General features: G+C 38.2%; 1 protein-coding gene across 1 annotated transcript; it reads right to left on the bottom strand.

Annotated features, from left to right (window-relative positions):
- Positions 1 to 1,633: 1,633 nt before the first annotated feature.
- Positions 1,634 to 25,475, bottom strand: LOC111395464 (tyrosine aminotransferase-like). The gene is made up of 7 exons (XM_023021467.1): positions 25,044 to 25,475; positions 23,352 to 23,691; positions 23,036 to 23,254; positions 12,320 to 12,379; positions 10,545 to 10,700; positions 10,373 to 10,466; positions 1,634 to 2,029 (listed from the first exon to the last, which is right to left on the bottom strand). The coding sequence occupies exons 1-7, from the start codon at positions 25,313 to 25,315 to the stop codon at positions 1,911 to 1,913; spliced, it is 1,260 nt and encodes a 419-aa protein (XP_022877235.1). The 5' UTR covers positions 25,316 to 25,475; the 3' UTR covers positions 1,634 to 1,910.

Genomic DNA, 25,475 nt, shown 5'->3' on the forward strand with positions numbered 1-25,475 from the left:
GCACTTGTTCTTTCATGCTTAACGAAAATTTATTCCCAATGCATAGTTCCAAATCGCCACCTTTTATCTTGGCCTGAATATCGAGGGCACAAGCTATTCCACACTACGATAGAGACAACTTTCATTCATTTCCTTGCGTCTCTGACAGAAAGGTTTTATTCTTCCAAGGCCATCAATTCATCGAGCGAGGATGGATCAAAAGCGAAAGTTACTTGAAACCAATTCTTGAGTCCTAAAGCAACCCCATTAACCTTGAAATCTAACCCCATTAACCTTGAAATCTACTTTATGAAGATTGAAATGACGAATTCTATAGAATTTAACCCAAAAAATAGTTAAATAATCCAGAATTTATTCTTTCACCTTGGAAAACGATCAGGACTCTCCCTCAGCCAGCTTGTAACAGAAGTCCTCGCAGTCATTACTGCAATCAAGGATGGACAGATTTAACATTTACCTGATGCAAAATCTTTTTGCAGATAATTCTCCAAACAATTTCTAGATCCCAAGAATATCAAATTCTCTGGAGGTGTAGTCCCTCAACTAGCAGGTGGTAATACATCTCATCAGAAAGGATTGGGCGTACACCAGTATCTCAATCAAAGGCAGTTTCTGATTGATTCTTTGTCATGTGAGGGAGATAAAATTTGTCGAACAAATTATTACAGTTACTACTGGATTGGACAAAGAATCTGAGTTCGTTGTTGTCCAAGTAACATCCAATCTGCATACTTACTCCTTTAGAGAGACGATGCTTGAAAAAACTGAAGGGGCACGATTTCCAGACTCGAGTCACAAACCATGTCATCAATGAGTTTCAAATGAACATCAGAAGGAAACAAACTCTACAAGATCTCCTTGCGAAGGAGAAGATGTTATATTCATGAGCAGGATCCACACCGATGATTTCTGGTTCTACAATCTCTGGCCCTGCCGGAGATCCCTCATTCTACAGAAGAATAGTTGGTGGACTGTACTAAGCAATTGCGATAATGCCTGAGCTTTCATGCGGTGTCAAGAACATATGCCAGTTTATGCAAATCTCAAGTAACATCCACTCGAAAATTGCCAAAAGAATAACCAAATACCTAAAAGGCACTTTAAATTATGGTCTCATTCAGTCATTCTTCAACAATCTAAGAATCCTTCTCATAAGATATTTCAATGCAGATTGGGTATCTTATCCAATATCAATTTCTGGATAGTGTGTACACTTGGGGGATAAACTTGTTTCTTGGAGCTTAAAGAACCACAGCACGATATCCAGATCATTAAATGTTACCACATAGAATAACTCGATCTTGAAAGCTTGAGATCTAAAGGGTTATATGTAAATATATGATACACCACAATCATGGTCCCTCCCGAGCATTACCCTCCTCATTTCTTTCTCCCATCAGTCGTCATTTACCCAGCTCACAAAATTTAATGCATGAGCATGCTTGAAATGGGTGTGCCTATTCTAGCTATTTGGGAATGACTAAAGTTTGTGAATACTGTTTATTGTGTTGTGTGTTGAGAATGAATCTTTACCTAATCAAATGTCTCTTTATATGTCTATAAACAGTTTTTTAGTTTAAAGATCACATTAATATATAAATGATAAATAAAAGCAAATAAATCTCTCAATCACTTGCTCAAGATCACAACCTCAATGAATAATCATTATATCATAATAACATAACAAGTATTAACATATTCTAGTTATTTTAAATAAAATTAACTTTCAGCAAACTTCACAATGTTTCACAACCAGTGGAGGATAGTGATATTCTCCATCATTATTTTCATTACAAATAGAAAATGAAGAAGAATCTTCTCCCATGAAAAACAAACATTTATTGACTAACCCTTGTTGATCCAATGCGTGATTGGAATGGAGAAACTATCAGAATATATAGAAACAACATTCATTGTTTCTTTGCGTGTCTCTCATAAAAAGCTTTTATCCTTCGAAGGCCATCATCGAGTGATGATGGCTCAATGGCAAAAGTTACTCGGAGCCAATTCTTGAGTCCTACAGCAACCCCTGCAAGGAGAATTTTACTCGTATGTTAGCTGATAAACCCAGTCAATTCACTTTATGAAGATGGAAATGACCAATTTGATACCAAAATTCTAAGCAAAAACTACAAACAAAACTGTCCTCTGCATGCCAACAGCACGACTCCAGAGGTTTTTGAAGCTTTCTTAGTTCTGATTTGGTTGGCATTAACACTCACCTTCCTATAAGAGCTAACTAACACAAAGATTCGTGAATCCTAATCAAAGCCCGTCAAGATTTGACAATTCAAAGTTGAGTGAAAATATGTAGTCTCGCAAACATGCTTCAGCAACAGCAGTGTAGCCTACATACAGTACCATTTCGACTAATGGGATCTGCTGGTTTATTCAATTGCTCAATGAGGATTTCATCATTTCAAGAGGAAATTATGTCCACAATTGGGAGACTTATTTGGTAATCTCTTCTTAACATGAGCACGATCAGTTTATCACCCATGAATACAATGGTCTCATCAAATCTTTAAAGCAGCAGAAAGTTACTTGCAAACTTTTTTAAAAAAAAGGGCCTTTTATTTAAGCAGCTTACCAAGTAGAAGGGACAACACAGGAAACTCTCTGTCACCATCAACAAACGGGAGGAAATCTCATACTAAAAATTGTTCACAACAACGAGCGTTTTTTGTTCACTATGACAACTACAGGGAAAAGTTATTCAGCTCCTACTCTATAAAAAGGTCATTATAGAAGAGAGTTCGTATGAAATCTATGCAGTTGGAATAACTATGGGACAGATGGACGGCCAAGGGGTTCAGTCAAGCCTGAACATCCATCAGCTTTTGATGCCGCAGACATGGATCCAACACTGAAGCAGGAGTGAGAAGATTCATTTCTAAGAAAGGGTTTGGATAATATGGATACATATGGACCTCTTGGCACATATATTTAAAGTTTAGTTGCTGCATTGGCAAACCGATATGATCCAGGAGTCGAGCCAGACGAAGGCGAGTGCGAGATGAGATCCGTTGATAGTCGATGACACACCAATGACGCGATCAAGGGCAAAGTAAGTGAAACAAGCGATGAGATTGTTCGTTCAAGAAACCATTGATGGAACCATGTTCGAGACTCAAAATGGAGTAACTTTCATGTTCGGGTCGAAAGATGAATCAACTTGGATCAATTTAATATCGAAGGCCGAAGACGGAGGAAAATGATAAGCCTATGCGATCGCATAGGCTTATGAGGCTTGCGATCGCATAGAGGCATACCGAAACTCAAGATGGGATTTTTAGTTGAACCATGCGACCGCATGGAAATACACTTTGCGGTCGCATAGGCCTTTTTTTTGGCGAATTTCCTATTTTTGGTATTTTTCCATATTTTGTTAGATTTTGATTCTTTTCCATTCCTAATTATTCTAGGTCGACTTTTGCACGATTTTTACCTAGTTTTTAGGTTTAGTATAGATAGGAGTTTTCATTCAATTGTTAAGAAACCTTTGACATTTTGATATTGAATTAAAAGTGAGGCGTATTGTCTTCTTTTTATCGTTGTTCATTGAACAACTTTGAACTTATCAAATATTAACTTGTGGCGTTCAAATAACCAGATTTAATGTTTGGATTGCGTGATCAAGGGATCTTTCAAGCGTCGTTCTTGTTGGATTTTTTGATTCGACGTTCTTTTGGGTTAATCCTAAACTCTTGGATTAATTTGGCTTTCTTAGGTTCGTCAATCTCGTTGTGGGTTTTATAGTCAACGTTGCTACGGAGTTCGCATCAGTTAGTATCAGAGCTTTGGCTCCAAATTTATTGAAGGTTATATCTTCTCTTTATTTGTTTGAGTCGTTAATTTTATTTTCTTAGTTTCTTCTTCAGTTTTAATTGTTCTTTCTTAGTTCTTCTTCGTTCTTTTTTTTCTTTTCGTCGTTTCGTTGAGTTGTTGGTAGTTTAATCATCTTCTTTCATCAAAGAGTAAAAAAAAAAAGTACAAAAAAAAGTTACTGTACATTCGAAGTACTGTTCACAAACAAAAATAAAATAAAATAAAATAAATTTTGATATTATTATTGTTTGATTTTGTTTTTCTACCAACAACAATTCCTACATTGTGCTTGACTTTGGGATATTCAATTGGGTTCGATTCTTTCAATCTTCTATTGAGTCTATTCACATATTCTTGTCAAAATATTCATCTATTCCACTTATTCAAGTCCTTTGAGTCTCGTGGTCTTCGATTAGTATTCGGTTTGCTTGAATTCCTGGTAAAACAATTGATTTAGTTCACTTGGTTCTTTGAAGTGCTTGGAGGGAGACTTTGAGTGGTAAAAGGCCGAGTGGTGAGTTTAATAGAGGGAAAAAGCCATAGTGAGTGTTTTCCGAGTGAAATCTTTGTGAAGCATGAAAAAATTGTGTGATATGATGCCGGAAAGAGAGTTCTAATTCAAGCCGAAACGGTAATGACAACAATGTATCGGAGGACATGATAAGGAGGTTTGAAAGGGTACTTGGTAATGTTAGGGAGAAGGTGGATAGGCAAGGGGAATGGATGGCGCGAATAGGTACTATAATTGCTAATCTTAGCTGAGGACAAGTGGAGATGTCTAATGCTAGGGGGCCGGGTAGGCGTGAATCTAGGAGAGGAAGACGAGATAACTATCGTAGTGATGAGGATGATTTTGATGAAAATGACGTTGATATGGGTCGAGCGAGGCATAGGGGCGATAGGATGAAAAGACGGGGTAGAAATAACTTGGGAGATGAAGTAGATGGAAATTTGGGGAGTATTAAAATGACTATTCCTCAATTTAAGGGGAGAAGCGATACGGAAGCATATTTAGAGTGGGAAAGGAAGGTTGAGATGATTTTTGAGTGCTATAATTTTTCGGAGGAGAAAAAGATAAAATTGGCGGTACTTGAATTTGTGGATTAAGCGATATCTTGGTGGGATCAAGTACTTACATCACGGCGTAGGGGTCGGGAAAAGCCAATTAGTACTTGGGATGAATTGAAGGTATTGATGAGGAGAAGGTTTGTTCCGAGTCACTATTATAGGGAAATCCATCAAAAATTGCAAGGTTTGTACCAAGAATCGAAAAGTATAGAGGATTATCACAAGGAGATGGAAATTCTAATGATTCGGGCTAATGTGGAGGAAGATCGGGAAGCTACCATGACACGGTTCTTGAATGGGTTAAATCGGGATATTGCAAACGTTGTAGAGTTGCAACACTATGTGAAAATCAAGGACATGTTACATGTAGTAATGAAGGTTGAGAGGCAATTGAAGAGGAAGGGGACATCTAGGCAACTGTTAGGTACTTCGACTCCTAATCCAACATGAAAATCGAAGTGGGATGACAACAACAAAAACGGGGTTTGCACCTAGAGGTAAAAACGATTGGCAAAAGGGCAAGGATGAAAACGCTAGCAAACAATATAAAAACCGGAGGCACAACCGTCACGCAATCGGGACATCAAATGTTTTAGGTGTTTGGAAACGGGGCATATTGCTTCTCAATGCCCAAACAAACGGGCGATAGTGTTGCGGAATAATTGAGAGATTGTGAGCGATAGTGATGGCGAGTTTGATGACATGCCAATGTTGGAGGATGTTAGTGAAGAAGAAAAAGTTGAAGGGCCGATTGGGGATCTACTAGTCACAAGGCGAGCTCTTACTACTCACGTCAAAGCGGATGATTTGGAGTTGCAACGGGAGAACATTTTCCACACTCGATGCCACGTCAACAATACGGTATGTAGTGTTATAATTGATGGTGGTAGTTGAACTAATGTAGCTAGCATATCTTTTGTAGAAAAATTGGGTTTAACATTGTTGAGACACCCGATACCTTATAAATTGCAATGGTTGAATGAGAGTGGCGAGGTGAGGGTGAATCGAAGGGTGCTAATTAATTTGTCAATTGGGAGTTATAAGGACGAGTTAGTGTGTGATGTGGTGCCAATGCAAGCGGGGGCATATTTTATTGGGGCGACCATGACAATACGATAGGAAAGCTATGCATGATGGGTTTAAAAATCGATATAGTTTCATTAAAGATGGAAGGACCATTACTCTTGTGCCATTAACACCGGAGCAGGTCTATGATGACCAATTAAAATTGAGAAGTGATGTAGAGAGGAGAATCAAAGAGTTAGAAAAAAAGAGAGAAAGTGGTGAGTTAGAGAAGAAGAGAGAAAATGTTGAAAAAGCCACCAAAAAGAAAAAGAGAGAGCAAGCAAAAGAAAGAAAAGAAAGGGAGTATTCCAAGAGGAGAGAAAACATGAGCGAATTTCTTTGCAAAGGAGAATGATTTGAGGATGGCGGTAGTTGAGAGAAAAGAGATGATATAGTTCGTTTATAAGGAATCACTCCTCAATTTTGAGGAAACTGACCCACCCCTCCCTAGTTTGGCAAAGTCTTTATTGCAGGAATTCGAGGATGTATTTTCGGAGGATGCACCAAGTGGATTGCCACATATTCGAGGCATTGAGCATCAAATTGATTTCATACCCAGAGTTGTCATTCCAAATCGACCGGTTTATCGAAGTAATCCCGAGGAGACTAAAGAATTTCAAAGGCAAGTGGAGGAGTTAATGAGCAAAGGATACGTGAGGAAAAACATGAGTTCTTGTGCGGTACCGACTTTGCTTGTGCCAAAAAAGGATGGAACATAGCGAATGTGCGTGGATTGTAGGGCTATCAACAACATAACGGTAAAGTATCGTCACCCCATACCTAGGTTAGATGACATGCTTGATGAATTACATGGTGCTTGCATATTTTCTAAAATTGATTTAAAAAGCGGGTATCATCAAATTCGTATGCAGGAGGGTGATGAATGAAAAACGGCTTTTAAAACTAAATATGGTTTATATGAATAGTTGGTTATGCCGTTTGAACTCATAAATGCACCTAACACTTTTATGCGTTTAATGAATCATGTTTTATGTGCTTTTATAGGAAAATTTGTTGTGATTTATTTTGACATCTTAATCTATAGCAAAGACTTAGGAGAGCATATGGAACATTTAAAGTGTGTTAATTGTTTTAAGGAAAGAACAATTCTATGCTAATCTTAAAAAATGCACGTTTTGTATGGATAGAGTTCTTTTTCTTGATCTTGTAGTTAGTGCTAATAGGGTAGAAGTAGACGATGAAAAGATAAAAGTTATTAGAAATTGGCCGACACCTAAAAACACAACAGAAGTTAGGAGTTTTCATGGTCTGGCTAGTTTTTATAGGTGTTTTGTGAAGGATTTTAGCACTATCACCATGCCACTCATAGAAGTAGTTAAAAAGAGTGTAGGTTTTTATTGGGGTGATGAATAAGAACTTGCATTTAATACTATTAAAGGTAGATTGTGTGAAGCACCTGTTTTGGCATTACCTAACTTTGATAAAACATTCGAGATTGAGTGTGATGCATCGGGAATAGGGATTGGAGCAGTTTAAATGTAGGATCGGAGGCCTATTGCATACTTTAGCGAGAAGTTGAGTGGACCTGCTTTAAATTATCCTACATATGACAGAACTTTATGCACTTATTCGAGTTTTGGAAACTTGCCAACATTATTTATGGCCGAAGGAGTTCGTAATACACACCAATCATGAGTCACTAAAACACTTTCGGGGACAAGGTAAATTGAACAAGAGGCATGCACGGTAGATGGAATTCATTGAGACCTTTCCATACGTCATTCGGTATAAACAAGGTAAAGAAAATGTGGTGGCGAATGCGTTGTCGCGAAGGTACGTATTGCTAACTACTCTTGATTCTAAGCTACTTGGATTTGAACATATTAAGGAATTGTATGAAAAAGATGTTGAATTTTCGGATATTTATTTGTCATGCATAGAAGGGGCAGTTGATAGGTTCTTTAGGTATGAGGGGTATTTATTTCGGGAAAATAGGTTATGTGTTCCTAATTGTTCTATTCGGGAATTGTTAGTAAGGGAGGCACATAGTGGTGGATTAATGGGACACTTTGGGGTTCAAAAGATTTTAAATGTATTGAATGAGCATTTTTATTGGCCTAAGATGAAAAGTGATGTTGAGAGAATTTGTAGTCGATGCATAGGTTGTAAAAAGGCTAAATCTAAGGTTTTATCACAAGGTTTGTATACACCTTTACCTACACCTAGTGAGCCTTGAGTTGATATCTTGATGAACTTTGTTTTAGATTTACCTAGGACTAAGAGAGGTTGGGATTCTATTTTTGTGGTTGTAAATAGGTTCAGCAAAATGGCACATTTTATACCATGTCACAAAACTGACGATGCCACGAACATTGCTGACTTATTCTTTAAAGAGATTGTGCGTTTACATGGGGTTCCTAAAAGCATAGTGTCAGATCGGGATGTCAAATTTTTGAGTCACTTTTGAAGAGTTTTGTGGGGTAACTTAAGCACTAAGTTACTATTTTCCACAACTTGTTACCCTTAAACGGATGGACAAACCGAAGTAGTGAATAAGACTATGACACAATTGTTACGCACAGTAATCAATAAAAATTTGAAGAGTTGGGAGGAGTGTCTACCATTTATTGAATTTGCATACAATTGAACTGTTCACTCTACTACGTCATATTCTCCATTTGAAATTATATATGATTTTAATCCACTAACTCCTTTGGATTTAATTGTTTTACCTATGAATGAACGTGGTAGTTTAGATGGCAAAAAGAAGGCGAAATTGGTTAAGTCACTCCATGAAAAGGTAAAAACGCAAATTGAAAATAAAAGTAAGTTGGTTGCGTCGCAGGCAAACAAAGATAGGAAGCGCGTGACATTCGAGCCAAAAGATTGGGTTTGGGTGCACCTTAGGAAGGAGCGGTTTCCGGAGCAAAGGAAGTCCAAGTTGCAACCGAGGGGCGATGGACCATTTCAAGTGATTGAAAAGATAAACGACAATACTTACAAGTTGGACCTTCCAGGTGAGTACAATGTTTCGGCTACTTTTATCTCTCTCTGTTTGATGCAGGTTCAGATTCGAGGACGAATCCTTTTGAAAAGGGAGGGAATGATATAATCCAAGAGTCAAGCCCGACGAAGGCGAGTGCAAGACGAGATCGTTTGATAGTCGATGGCGGACCAATGACGCGATCAAAGGCAAAGCAAGTGAAATAAGCGATGAGATTGTTCGTTCAAGAAACCATTGATGGAACCATGTTCGGGACTCAAAATGGAGTAACTTTCATGTTTGGGTCGAAGGGCGAATAAACTTGAATCAATTTAATATCAAAGGCCGAAAACAGAGGAAAATGATAAGTCTATGCGACCGCATAGGCTTATGAGGCTTGCGATCGCATGGAAGCATACCGAAACTCAAGATGAGATTTTTAGTTGAACCATGCGACTGCATGAAAATACACATTGCAGTCGCATAGGCCATTTTTTTTGGCGAATTTCCTATTTTTGGTATTTTTCCATATTTTGTTAGATTTTGATTCTTTTTCATTCCTAATTATTCTAGGTAGACTTTTGCACGATTTTTACCTAGTTTTTAGGTTTAGTATAAGTAGGAGTTTTCATTCAATTGTTAAGAAACCTTTGACATTTTGATATTGAATTAAAAGTGAGGCATATTATCTTCTCTTCATCGTTCTTCATTGAACAATTTCGAACTTATCAAGTATTAATTTGTGACGTTCAAATAACCGGATTTAATTCTTGAATTGCGTGATCAAGGGGTCTTTCAAGCGTCGTTCTTGTTGGGTTTTTTGGTTCGACTTTCTTTTGGGTTAATCCTAAACTTTTGGATTAATTTGGCTTTCTTGGGTTCGTCAATCTCATTGTGGGTTTTGTAGTCAACGTTGCTATGGGGTTCGCATCACAAACTACCTGAACTTCATTTGGTACTTGCATGCCTTCCAAAAACTCAAAACTTTGAATGCTTCTAGTCTTTATCAAGAAGTTTATACTTTTAATTATGGACAACATTGAGTTGGAGACTAAGAAGCTAGGCGGCACAACCGAGGTAGGTAGCATCCAGATGAGTTTGTCCTAAAGCTCAAATCACAACAATTTAATAAATAACTAGAAAAGGCAAGAAAAATCATATTTTTGATGTGGGTATTTCAAACTTATCAAGCAGTGTATTGTAGTTGACCACAAGGGGCGACTAACATTATCGGGATAGCTAAATTTTGTTGTGGTCCAGATGCAGTAGCAAGAGGGTTGTTCTGTTCATGGTGTATGGACCTCTCACATTAGTGGGATCACGTGATATCACTACCTCCTATATCACTTTTAGTATATTCAAAATTTACTTCACAGCATAATCATATACATTTAGCATTTCATGGTTTTACAAATTAGCAGTTATCTGTATTTAAGCTAATCGCAGAATCCTGAATTTATTTTTTACCTGGGAGAACTATCACGGATTCCTCCTCAGCTAGCTTGCAACAGAAGTCCACATCATCCATAATCCCTTCCAGAAGGGACAGATTAAGTTTTACCTGACACGAAAAAACTCCTAGCAGATGATTCCCCATATCATTTCTAAGATCATAAGAATATCAATTCTCATGTCTTACCATTACAAACATGGATCCTTCGGGCTTGCTTGGGCAAGTAATGCAATGGATATCCTTTATTCGATCATAGCATAGGTCTGCAGCTTCCTTAAGTGTATTAACAATTTTGGTGAAGAACTCGTTTGTCGTGTTTTTAAGAATATGAGGAATTGCTCCCTGTTTACATAAAAAAAATAAAATTTATTTTCCAGAAAGTGTCACTCCCAATGTTATAAGTAATCTACAGCTTTGTTTATAAAAGCAGCAAATTACTCTCATCTCGTTTTATACAAGACAGGACCACTGGTTTGGGAATTTTACGTGGTTCCATCTATAAAGACTGGAACTGGATCAATTGGCAACTTTACAGAAATTAAGCAAATGCCAAAGCAAAACTGACAAGCGCATTGTACAAACAGAATATAGCCACAAAATATCATGCAAACACTTCGAATAATGCAAAAACAGAAACTAACAAACTAAGTTGCACGGGCATGGACACAACATGGATACCCGATTTTTCAAAAAAGTAGGGCACAAACACGTCAGGGACACGTTGACTTAATTTCTTTAAAATTTTGAATCTATATATTATATCTTTACTATTATATATACATACGTTTTTATATAGGACATGACACGCATGCCATATTGGATACTTGCCTGAGGGGTGTCTCTAAAGCATCCCTTGAGCGTCAGTGACTTAAAACTATAGAAAATGGGACAACCAAGGAGTGTCTGTGCATTATTAACTAACAAAAACCAAAATTAACACACAATGGCCAAAAATTTAAAAAAGAAAACGGAAAAAGGGCAAAAAAAAAAAAAAAAAAAAAAAAAAAAAAAAAAAAAAAGATCCATAACTATGACAGTATAAGAGAAACATTGAATGCGAAAGGAGAAGGTGGTCTACTCATCGGCCATGTGATGCAAAGAAAAGATCCAAAAAGTCAGGATGAGGAAGAGAGTAGAGCATGCAGAGAGAGGTTGAAGTAAAATGTGATTCTGAAGACTGAGGGGTTCAATTTCTGGTTTCTACTACAGTAATTAAGTGATGGATTCATTGAAGGAGAAAGGAGGTGGTCTACACATCGGCCATTTGATGCAAAGAAAAGATCCAGAAATCAATATGAGTAAAAGATTAGAGCGTGCAGAGAGAGGCCGAAGTAAGATGTGATTCTGAAGACTGAGGGGTTCAATTTCTGGTTTCTACTACATTAATTAAGTGACGGATTCAGGACAAAGTTTCAAGGAAAAGAGAGATTTCGGGAAACTCGACTTAAAATCAAGAACTGGATCAAAACTGTCCTACCTAGTGCGATTTCAGTCATTCATATACAAAAGCAATGAGCCCATAAAACTAGAGAAAGACATTTCAAATTGTCCTCAGTCAGTTGCAACTCAGTTAATAAGACTTCTGATTTTCATATGCTTAGATGGGGCAGGATACTCTCCAACACTGATATCTATCAGCAACCTCCGGTCTTTTTCCAAGATCACATTGTATAGAAACTTACTATGTGCATTATTTCATATGAATATGATGTTTATGTACAAGTTGTTTGTTCAGTTGCCCCCAAGTAATGCTATGGCTGTCCATTATTGTGGTGAAATCATCTTGATACCCCACTTACATACAGTTTTGACGAAAAGATGAAAGGTACAAGACCAACTCATAATCATGTCACATATACTAGGAAATTCCATGGATGCAAAAAAGCATTTGAAATAACAAAAGGAACACTTAGCATATACTGTTTTGAAGGGAAAAAAAATAGAGAAGGCTTAAAGTGAACCTGAACAAAGGTTGCTGGATCAGAGGAAATATTCAGATAACCCTTGATGCTATCAACAATCTGCACTTATGAAAACACAAGTGGGTTTCATGTGAGTCATTAGAATATCTGTATAAATAAAAAGGTACACAGAAATTATACCGCTTAAATTTAAAAGTTAAAAACATGCAAACACCGACACAATCATAGTCATTAATAACTCGTGCTCGGCAGACCACTGATGCCACAGATTGAAATGCTCCAAGCACTTGTTTTACCTGGTACAATATTGCATCTACCAAACCAGCAGCTTACTACTAATAGTGATGAGGACATCGAACGTTTACATATTTTATTTAAGCTTTATTTATTTTTGGACTTGTATGGGCTCAGGCCCAATCTCGTTAGGGTTGCTTTACTATTTAAACCTATTTTGCATTATAATTTTCAGTTGATGAATGAATAATATTTTGGTAGCTTATAGCGCATTCCTCTCTTCCTATTTTCTTTCTTCCCTTCTGTTGAGTCTCCGTCCCCTTTCTTCTCTCTAATTCCCCCTCCCCATAGATCTATTCTAATTTGCAATTAACTGTCCCGTTGGTGCTGTATCAAATTTGGTATCAGAGCCGAACCTTGAGTAATTTCTTTCCTACAATTCAAAATTTCTTTACTAATGATGGAGAGGTTCAGCGCTTCCTCGTTCGTTGGGTTGGTCGACCAGATTCTGATTGTACATGGATCTCCAGAGAGACACTACAACAATTGTATCCAAGATTTAATGGAATTTTATCGGAGTCAGCAGGATCTTCGTTGGCCTAGATTGCCTCCCGTTCACCCAAGGGGAGTTGGTGAGGACACCAGGTTCAGACCTCCACTGACACATTTTTACAGACGCCGGAAGAAGCTTGCCCAACCACTCAACTTATGGTTGGGAGATTGACGATAGCCTATAATAATATATCCATTCAATAGGGTCGAGTTTTCTCCCACCCCAAAAGAGTTGATGAGGATATCAGACGTTTACTTATTTTATTTAAACTTTATTTATTTTTGGACTATTATTTAAAATTTGGACTTGTATGGGCTCGGGCCCAACCTCGTTAGGGTTGCTTTACTATTTAAACCTATTTTACATTGTAATTTTCAGTTGATGAATGAATAATATTTTGGTGGCTTATGGCGCATTCTTCTCTTCCTATTTTCTTTCTTCCCTTCTGTTGAATCCCTATCCACTTTCTTCTCTCTAATTCCCCCTCTCCATAGATCTATTCTAATTTGCAATTAACTGTCCCGTTGGTGCTGTATCAAATTTGGTATCAGAGCCGAACCTTGGGTAATTTCTTTCCTATAATCCAAAAGTTCTTATCTCTTCCCAAAATTTGTTAGAACAACACAATTGAAATAGATTTAGCGTAAAAGCAGCTTTTTTCACTTTTTATTTTTAGTTCTCTGTCATTCGAAAAAAAAAATCGCGCTACTGTTCACAGGTACTGTTCGCACCTGAAATTCCAATTTAGAATTTTTACAATTAAAAAAAAAACATTTAGAGAGAAATTTCATTCGCTGCTGCTGCTGCTAAAGTGTTGTTCTAACCCTAATTCTCAAATATTGGCCCACATACAAAACCAACCCATAACCCCAATCCCAAACTCACTCAGCCCGTAGCCCACTACCCAACTCCCATTCATCCATTTTCAAATCATTAATCCGTTTGGCCCAATTAACCCTAGCCCATTATATACGAACTCAAACCGGCCCACACAAACAAGACTCAATCCAGGCAGCCCGATTCTAACGCACAGGATCCCGAACCCGGCCGGCCCAAATTACCAAAATACCCAATCCATATTTCACATAACCTATTCTAACTCACCCTTACCTGGCCCACATAATTAACCCAATGCTCCAACCTACCAATTGTAATTCACTCAACACACCACTATCCACACATCACAGTCCAAGCAACCGCCTATTGCCGCCACACTTACAGTCCCCAACGTTTCCCTTTTCATCCCTGCAGCCACCAAATCACATACTTATCTCTACTGCACTTCAATCGCGCCACACACACCATATTCACAAACCCACAGTCACCACAACCAGTTTCAAGCAGCTGTTCAAAGGAATTCGTAGTAGTCAGAGGCAATTTGTTGTGAAATTGGAATTACAATCCAACAGGAGTGAATTCTAAAGTTGAAGGCAATTGAAGAAAGGGATAGGGCACAAACATCCCTGGGCCCCACACATTAGCAAGTCAATCCAGCCGGAATACTGGAGTCACAACCGAACTGCAGGGAGTCACTTTTCTATCTATCTTTCGTTTATACCATTGCTTCCCTTTAAAATTGCATCAGTTACAATATTTGTGTTGCTGTCATTTGATAAATTTAGCCTTACGCCTACTTGATTGGGATTCTCGAACTAACTCCCATTGTTCCCTGATTACCCCACATATTTAGACATCTCGAGTATCTCGAGTAGTCCATTGTATCCTTGCTTTATATTTTATTTGCACCAGTATTATTAGCTTACACGTTCGGACTGCGTAATCCCATCTTTTAAATAGCTAAAACAAAGAATAATAATACTAAAACAAAAAAAAAAAAACATTGCTATTTCATTGTTGATACCAGTGTTTGTTGATGTCAGTAGTGCACTTCACTTAGCTTGTGTTACCGTGTATGCAATTGCGTAATGGTCGCGTTACTGCTTCTAGTTCTAGTACCCTTGCCATGGATCCTTCCCAAATTGAAGTTCTCACCCGACAGTTGGCACAATTACAAAATCAATTAACAACTGTTCAAACTAAGGTAGCCGCTACTTGTGAGGAGAATAGAGCCCTAACCGCTAGGTTGAACACTCTTGACCCAACCCCATACTCGACTTAAGCTGAAAACTCTGAAATTTCAGTTAATAGGCCTCATCGTTGTCCACAAGGTGGTCGACACCACGCCAGACATGATCTTAGGGAGGGAAATCAAGCTTGTGGACGAGAGCAGGAATATTACCGTCATGGTACACTATCTCTCCCTCGCCACGAGGAGCGCCTCTTTCGAAATATTAAACTAGATGCCCCTACATTTGATGTTGTCCTGATCCTAATGTATTCAATCAATGGGTTAGAGATATGGATCGCTTCTTTGCCTGGTATAGGGTCCTGGAAGATTGGAGGGTACAATTTGCCGGTTTGAAATTAACTGGCACTACTCAACCCTTTTGGGAAAGTGTTGAGGACCTTCTGGAGAGGCGTCATGCTCCCCCTGTTGGGAGTTGGGATGAAATGAAACGTCGCCTTCAAGAAAAATATTTACCTCAATCTTATAGGAGTAACTTGCTAAATCAATGAAACGCACTTACGTAAGGCAGTCGACTTGTGACCGAATACGTTGCTCAGTTTGATGAGTTTCAAATGAGAGGTCAAGTCGTTGAGGATGAGGTCATGATCTTGAGTAGGTTTAGGCAACGCCTAAGAGATGATCTTAGATGTGAGCTTGTCCTTAGAGGCGTCACCACTCTTGACCACACCTACTCTTTCGTTCGGGATTACGAGTTAGTGACTAGGACACCGTATAGAAATCGTGGTGACTCCCGCACTGCAACCTCTTCTGCATCCACTCCATCCCCTAAGTCTATTCTAGGATCTCCTCCTTCTAATACTACCCCCACATTGGATAGCAAAGGTCGAGCTTCGATGTTTCAAGAATGTCCTCCCGTTTGCAATGCTTCAACTGTAAAGGTTTTGGTCACATTTCTTCTAAGTGTCCTAGCCAAGCCCTAGTTATGGAAGAGCGTGAAGGTATAGTCGACGAACCACTAGAGGACCAGGTTTATGAGCCTAAGTTAGAAGAGTTTGATGACTTGGAGGATAGTGAAGATACCTTCTTAGGTTGTATTCAGGCTAGTCCCCTTATTCCACATACACCTAGAGTCGGTGTCGTCCATTGCACTCTTCCCCAGCTTAGGGATGCCGATGATTGGCGCCGTCATGCCATCTTCTACACTTACATCAAGATTAATAACAAGGACTATAAAGTTATCGTAAATAGTGGCAGCTGCATTAATGTGGTTTCGATGGCTACTGTATCCCGTCTAGGGTTGAAGTCTGTTCCTCACCCTCAGCCATACAGCGTCTCTTGGGTTGACACCTCTTCTATAGCTGTCAAGGAGCGTTGTTTAGTCCCTATCCAATTCCTCGAGTATAAGGACCATATATAGTGTGACGTCATTTCAATGGATGTCGGGCACATCATCTAGGGACGACCTTGGTTATTTGACCTAGATGTAACCATCTATGGTCGATCTAATTCCTGCTCCTTCGTGTTTAATAGAAAGAAGATTCACCTTAACCTTCTGCCCCCAAAGCCTGTTGGCCCACTGGAAATGAAGAAGAATGTGGAACGAAAGGGATTGCATATCATTAGTCCTACGGAGTTTGAGCGTACACTTGTTGGTGACTCAATTGTGTTCGCTTTGGTGGTCATGGAAGTTTCATCCCACTCCACAATAGAGAACCCTGTTGAAGTCAGTCGATCCTCCAAGAGTTTCGAGATGTCTTTCCTGAGGACCTACCTGATCATCTACCTCCTCTATGGGATATTCAACATGCCATAAATTTTGTCTCAGAGGCATCCCTTTCAAATTTGCCTCATTATATGATGAATCCTACCGAGCACGTTGAACTTCAAAGGCAAGTGGATGACCTCCTTCACAAATGATTCACTCGTGAGAGTTTAAGCCCGTGTGCTGTCCCCGCCCTATTGATGCCCAAAAAGGATGGTTCTTGGAGGATGTGTGTGGATAGTCGTGCGATCAATAGGATCATGGTGAAGTATCGTTTTCCCATTCCTAGAGTTGACGATATGTTAAGTATGATGGTTGGTGCCACAATCTTTTCGAAAATTGATCTGAAGAGTGGATACCATCAGATTCGAATTCGCCCAAGCGATGAGTGGAAGACTGCGTTTAAAACGAAAGATGGAATGGCTGGTCATGCCTTTTGGGCTAAGTAATGCGCAAAGTACCTTTATGCGGGTAATGACGCAAACTCTTCGACCTTTCATGGGTAAGTTTCTTGTTGTCTACTTTGATGATATCCTCATCGTTAGTAAGACTAAGGAGCAACACCGTGACCACCTCACACAAATTTGCTCTGCCCTTCGTGCAACCAATCTGTATGCTAACGTCAAGAAGTGCACTTTCTTCACCGATACAGTTGTTTTTCTGGGGTTCATTGTCTCTTCGACAGGAGTATCTGCTAACCTTGCTAAGGTTCAAACGATTATTGATTGGCCTGAGCCTAAAGCTATTCATGACGTCAGGAGCTTTCACAGTTTAGCTACATTTTACCGTCGCTTTATCAAGGGGTTTAGCACTATTATGACGCCTATCACGGAGTGCATGAAGAAAGGAGAATTTCATTGGACACAAGAGGCGGCTAAGGCCTTTAAGTTAGTCAAGAAGAGAATGACGGAGGCTCCTATTATGCGTCTTCCCGACTTTTCCAAAGTCTTTGAAGTTGAATGTGATGCCTCCGGGGTAGGTATAGGCGGAGTCTTGAGTCAGGATCGTCATCCTGTTGCCTACTTCAGTGAGAAGTTAAATGAAGCCAAACAACGGTACTCAACTTATGATAAGGAACTGTATGCGGTGGTCCAGGTTTTGCACTATTGGCATCACTATTTGTTGCCCCAGGAATTTGTCCTTTATTCGAATCACAAGGCCCTCCGTTACCTCAACTCCCAGAAACGATTAAGCTCTAGGCATGGTCGTTGAGTCGAATATTTGTAGGCCTACTCATTTGTTTTAAAACACAAAAAGGGAGTGAAAAACTAAGCAGCTGATGCATTAAGTCGTCGTGTCTCCCTTTTGTCGATCATGAGTGTCAAGGTCATCGGTTTTGAAAGGCTTAAGGAGGATTACGAGGCATGTCCCGATTTTAAAGATATCTTTCTTGATTTACAAAGGGGACAATCAAACGCCACAAATGGCTTCCGACTTGAGGAGGGTTATCTCTTTAGAGTCAATAAATTGTGTATCCCTCGAACTTCATTGCGAGATTTCATAGTGTAGGAAGTTCATGCGGGAGGGTTAGCCAATCACTTTGGACGTGATAAGACCATAGAGGAAGTTGAACGCCAATTCTATTGGCCTAACTTGAAGAAAGACGTGGCTAAGATTGTTAGTACTTGTAACACTTGTCAATTGAGTAAACAGAAGAAGCTGAACACAGGCCTATACACCCCTCTTCCCGTCCCCAATTGTCCTTGGCAAGATGTTAGTATGGATTTTGTATTAGGCCTTCCACGCACCCCAAAGAAACATGATTCTATTTTTGTGGTTGTCAACCGTTTTTCGAAAATGGCTCATTTTTTCCCCCTGTAGCAAAACCTCATATGCGTCTAAGGTGACTATGTTGTTCTTTAATGAGATTGTTAAATTGTATGGGCTTCCTAAGACCATTGTGTCCGATAGGGATGTTCGTTTTACTAGCCATTTTTGGAGGACTTTGTGGCAAAAGATGGGTACCAAATTGAAATTTTCTACTGCCTACCACTCTCAGACTGACGGTCAAACTGAAGTAGTTAATCGAAGTCTTGGTAACCTCTTACGTTGTCTGGTCTGGGAGAATTTTCGAAATTGGGATTTGATCCTTCGTATAGCTCAAATTGCGTATAATAGCTCCATAAATCGTTCATTAGGTATGAGTCCATTTGAAGCCGTTCATGGGTACAAGCCTAGGAAACCGTTAGATCTCATCCCTATGTCCCCACAGGCTAGAGTGTCAGCGTCAGTCGAAGCATTTGCACAACATCTTCGTGATTTGCATATTGAGATCAATAAACAACTTGAAGCTAGTAATGCAAAATATAAATTTCAAGCTGATTTGCATAGACGACATATTGAGTTTAACGTTGTGGATTACGTTATGGTCCGCATTAGGCTAGAGCGGCGTCTACATGGACCCGCCTCCAAATTGCAAGCTCGTAGTGCTAATTCTTTTAAAATTTTAAGCCAAGTTGGTCCAAATGCCTATGTTGTTGACATTCCACCACATTTTGGTTACCATTATACTTTCAATGTTGAGGACCTAGTAGCTTATAAAGGTCATTTCATTCCCTCAAATGATCCTTTGTTACCCCCTTTTGTGGACCTTGATCCCGACTATTTGGCCACTTCTAACCCACTACCACCTCTCACAGCACACACAGATAAAATTGATGATATTTTAGATGAAGAAACTGTGTTTACTAATGATGGAGAGGTTCAGCGCTTCCTTATTCGTTGGGTTGGTCGACTAGATTCTGATTGTACATGGATCTCCAGAGAGACTACAGCAATTGGATCCAAATTTATTGGAGTTTTATCGAAGTCAGCACAATCTTCCTTGGCCTAGATTGCCTCCCGTTCACCCAAGGGGAGTTGGTGAGGACACCAGGTTCAGACCTCCACTGACACATTTTTACAGACGCCGGAAGAAGCTTGCCCAACCACTCAGCTTATGGTTGGGAGATTGACGATAGCCTATAGTGATATATCCACTCGACAGGGTTGAGTTTTCTCCTACCCCGGGAGAGTTGATAAGGATATCGGACGTTTACTTATTTTATTTAAACTTTATTTATTTTTGGACTATTATTTAAAATTTGGACTTGTATGGGCTCGGGCCCAATCTCGTTAGGGTTGCTTTACTATTTAAACCTATTTTGCATTGTAATTTTTAGTTGATGAATGAATAATATTTTGGTGGCTTATGGCGCATTCCTCTCTTCCTATTTTCTTTCTTCCCTTCTATTGAATCCCCATCCCCTTTCTTCTCTCTAATTCCCCCTCCCCATAGATCTATTCTAATTTGCAATTAACTGTCTCGTTGGTGCTGCATCAAACAGTGTGTGAATACTTTGACGTCGTCGGAAAGTCTATCATATCATTAGGATAAAAATAGCATCACCTTTTTCCTTCAATGAAAGAGAAACCCCATACTCATGAAACACCAATCTTAGGAAAGGTTATCTAAGTTAAAACTGATTTATCGGTTTATTTCATCTTCGTCGATGAAGCTTTCTCTGCAAATTAAAATGTAGAAATCTTGTAATTCAGCAGTTGTTACATCCCATTTCATATTAGTCAAAGGTCAATACTATTTATTGAAAGTAAATGTTTGACTAGTCAAAGTCAAATAAGAACTTAAATGAAATAAATAATTTTAGTGAGACTTAATTGACCAAAATTTTTTTGGGAGTTTATTTTACAAATTGACAACATTAGAAGGTTTAAGATGGGTAAAATTTAAATTTGGGGAAATACTTATTAATTATTAAAAGTTAGATGACTTAATAAGATATCATGTGAAGCTTGGGGGACTTGATAGCAAATGGGTTGAGTGGTGGATTACAAGTGGCACTTTGCATGCCATTTCTTCATTATTCATATTACATACATACACACATGAAGGCTGAGGAACGAATTGGGGCAGAAATACTGAAAAATCGGTAGAAAGAAAGGAAGAAAATAAGAAGAAAAGAGAAGAAGGGGGGGGGGGGGGGGGGGGAATTGGAAAAAGGAAGGAAGAAAAAAATAGGAAAGTTCGCCTATGTTGTTAGAAAATAAGTGGTCTACACAATTAGACTTAAATTCCCCAATTTTGGGTAAGTAAAAAGTTACTTATTGTCAAATTATGTTTAATTTTATAGTTGTTACATTAAATTCAATTTTATTAAAGGGATTAAGTATAATAAACTATGAAATCAAATAAAATGAAAGAAAAATTAGTTTTAGTAATTAAAGAGACCTTAAAAATCGCTTAAACGTGAAATAATTAAGGTTGAATATCGTCTATTTAATTAATGAAATTACTTAAAATAATTAATTGTTGGTTTAAAAATTATATTATATTTCAGGTGGCGATACGGACATCGGGACAGGGTACCATCCGAGTTGATTTTGGTTTACATAGTTCTGTGAGTGGAAAAATATAAATATTTTTAAAATATTTATAAATTAAGTATATTATCAAAATATGTGCAATTATGTGTTCGATTATATGATTATTATGGAAATCTCTTTTATTATGATACATGTGGAATTTCAAGGATTATTTATTGTACATTTGTGACTTGATATATGAGACATGTGATATTGAGATTTGTTTGGTATGTGAGATGTGATATTGAGATCGGCCAGAAAAGTACCGGTGATTATGTATTTCTAGTTCACAGAGGGGCCTTGGCCGTGTTCTATACCACACTGAGGGATCGAGTGGGGATGAAGGGGTCGTGACCGTGTATATATAATTCACTGATGGGCATTGGCCGTGTTTTAGAATTGATTAATAGAGGTCTTGAGACCCGCTTTCATTCACGGGGGGGCTAAAGGCCCGTGGCGAAAGTCCTTAGCCCGAGGGACAGATTACAAATTTTAGTCAGAGGGTACATTTTTTGTGAATTTTCCAGTACATTTGATGTGATGAGATTATAGCATGATTACTAGCTTATATTTATATCATGACTTGAGATGATATTTTACCATGTTATGTGAATGTCTCACATATTGGTTATAATTATATAATGTTATCTTGCAAGTTATCAATGATATGAACTCGATTTTCGATAAAAATGTAAAAATGAAAAAGTATAATTATTTTCGAACTTCTCCACTCACTGAGCTATCAACTCATATATTTTCCCGTAATTTTCCTACAGATGGAAATTGATTCTTTTTAACTAGGAGAGCTTAATGATTTCGGAATGAGAGCCACACGACATGTTGAATATTATAACTCATATTAATGAAGCACGAAATAAATATTTTGGGCCCATCGCATTATATTTTACATAAGCATTTGATTTTGTTGCATTTTTTGAAATAACTCACAGTCAGCCTTGGTGATAGATTTGACATCTAGTCAGCATCTATCATCGACGCACATCACGTTTCGGGTCCACTAGGGTGATTCGGGACTGATCATGTCAACAGTAATATTGATATAAGGTAAAATATCTATCAGTTGCAACACAATACAACAAGCAATTTTCCAATCCTATGGGGGTGTAACAATATGCATGTCTTCTAAGGGAGAGTCTCAATTTATCCAGCATTACTGGCGATATGCAAGGCTTATAAGTTATATCTCCTTCAGTTCCAGATATCAGAAACTTTAAGAGGACATTAAGACAGACAGTACCTCCAGCTCAGACTCATTCAAGCAAATAAAGCCGTAGATTGTTTGGGATATTGCATATGTAATCAGTGCGTAAGTATCTTGGGTTAAAATTTTGTTGGAAAGTACCATTGGAAAGATCTTCAAAAAAGAAATGGATTCCTTTACCAAGTTAAAATTCCAGGAAGGACTTCTAAGGGATATTATTCATTATTTTATGTGATCGTGCATCTTTGTAATACTCTATTACAATCTATTAAGCATTGACATGAGACCGGAGACGACATGACACAAACATGGTGACAGTGATATATAAAAATAGGATTGGGCATTTTGGCAACGCATGACAAACCACAGCTCTTTTATGAATTCAGAAATTGAATTTCAAGATTTGATCATTTGATGATAGAAACATTTTATTGAGATTTATTGAATAGCAATTCATTAATGTTGTGGGGGGGGGGAACCACTTTTAGATGCATTGCTGAATTTCAGTCTTGCAAAGTATGTTATGCTTGATATGCAAAACTAGTAAACAACTATAGTCATGAAGAGAAGGAATCTGGAAATGGAGAGATTACCCCCTGATTCTTAAGGATGCCATTTGTATCATTAGTAATAAGCCAACCAAGTCTCCAACCAGGAACAATCCATCTCTTTGATATAGATCCAACTGTAACAATAGGAGCAATTGACCCAAAGATTCCCATTGGAACAAAAGGGTTATTCCCAAAGGTGAGGTGATCATAAACTTCATCAGAAATTACTAAGATTCCAAGCTTTCTTGCAGTCTCAGCAACCTAAGAGATCACATGAACAATCGTTAATAGAGTAACTATAAGCTAAACGTTCAGTTAAATAGTATGTGAATCCCGATTGAACCATGCAATTAGGTACCTTCTTCAAGTGTTCATATGAAAAAACATTCCCACATGGATTGCCTGGATTGATAATGACCATAGCAGCAGTATTTTCATCTGCAAGAGCTTCAACTGCATCAAGATCAACTTCCCAACCTCTTTCTGGAATAAGATTAAAATGTCGGACTTCAAGATGACAGAATCCAGCCCTAGATTCATAATAAGGGAAGCCTGGTCTTGGGAGCAGAATGTTAGCATTGGGGCGAGCAAGAACTTGTAAAATGACTTCTAGTGCTTGAGTACATCCAATTGTCAGATATACATCATCCGGAGATAACTTGTATGGAAGATCTTTTGAAAGATATTCTGCTATTGCACTGTTCAGAAAATAATAGTTCCAGATAGACCATTATGAACTGGAACATAACCAACACACAATACGTGTCTTGCGAATTTTTTTATAAATATGAGCTTGTTTAATTTAAAATATGCAAAAAAAAGTATGTAATTTCTGTTCCTCTAAATTTTTTATTCTATCAAGTAATCAGTAGAGTGAAATTAAACTCAAACTATTCGATTATTATTATGATTATTATTATTATTATTATTTTGACTAAAAAGCTCAAGTTCTTTTGTTCAACGTACATAGAAATCCATTCAGTGTCTCATATAATCAATCAGGAATTAGGCCAGTACATTAAGAGAAAATCACCAATTGTGTACTTCTGAAAAACAAAATTCATCCTTAACTGTTCTAGACATACGAGCACCTCCACCATAATTGACAACATCTTCCCAATGAATGTAGAGTTCCATGATAATCCAACATTCATCTTTGGACAGGTAAAATTAGAAACTTGGTGCCATCGCTTGGAATGTTATATTATTACATACAGCATCCTTTATGTTTCATCTACAAGCAAAACCCTCTTTTGGTTTCCAAAAAATTGAAATTATTGGAATCTCCCTCACATTTTCCTAATGAAAGTTGTTGAATTTAAAAATATATATACATGTTCCAACAGAACACGTCAAAGCAATAAACTGAAAACTAGAATAAAACACTCTTGTTTATAGAAAAGATAAATTCCCGATGAAAATACATGATGGCTGCGTCCACCTAACTATGCATAGCATTCGATTATACATGAGTAAAAAGTAAAACTGAACAACACCAAAAATTCACAAAAGTTTTCCCCCCAACGCAAACGTTTGTACTGACATATTTACATGTTCATACTCAACTAAAATCATTAAAGCTCAGAGCACCAGTTGAAATTAAGTTTCCCAACTCTCCACCAATGTGGGCAACAAAGAATACGTACTATTTAAAACACCAATTACTCGAACATGTTCAAAAGGGGTTCCATCCCCAAGATTGTCACTGATTATAAGAAAAATTTGTTAAAATTGTTGTTTTTGCTAAAATTAACAATTAACTCTCTATTATTTAAATGCTGCTTACAAGATTTCAATAGATGGTTTCAAGATTGAGGAAAAATCCCCCAGCCCTCAGTGATATAACTTGATGAATTGTGTGAATTATGCGAGATGATCATAAACAAGCAGCAGTAACCTGGAGACTCCTATCACACAAGGTACGACATGGGCATTGGAAATTGACAATATGCACGCATGCATGTATAGATAAACTACCCAAAATGATTACTCAATAGCTCTAAAATATCAAAAATTGGAAAAACCCAAAAAAGTGAGTAGAAACGTGCACCTTCGAGCAGGCGGAATACCAACGGTGGAGCCATAACCGTTATACTTGGCGGAGCGTACGGCGTCACAGACGGCGTCCACGGCCAAAGGCGTCGTTCGGAAACACGGGAAGGAAGAAGGGTCACCGTGTCCTAGAGGAATAACCGGCCGGGAGTCTTCCGGTTTAAGATTATCCATCAACGTGTTCAATACACCTCTAATGGTGATTGCAGAGGCCTTGGTCAGTTCATCGTTGCAGCCAAAACGCCACCGTATCACTCCGCCGTTCTCCATTGATTTTTTTTCCCTCAAGCTTTTGGAATCTTTTATGGATTGAAGCGGTGAAATTGGAGCAACCACCAGCGAAAGAAGACAAAGTAGAATGAGTTAATGCAGAGGGCCTTTGATGGCAATTTCAATTAAACCACTCTCGACTTTAATTCGTCTTAATTAC

The sequence above is a fragment of the Olea europaea genome, chromosome 6 (genome assembly GCF_002742605.1).
Source record: "Olea europaea var. sylvestris chromosome 6, O_europaea_v1, whole genome shotgun sequence".
Lineage (NCBI taxonomy): Eukaryota > Viridiplantae > Streptophyta > Magnoliopsida > Lamiales > Oleaceae > Olea > Olea europaea.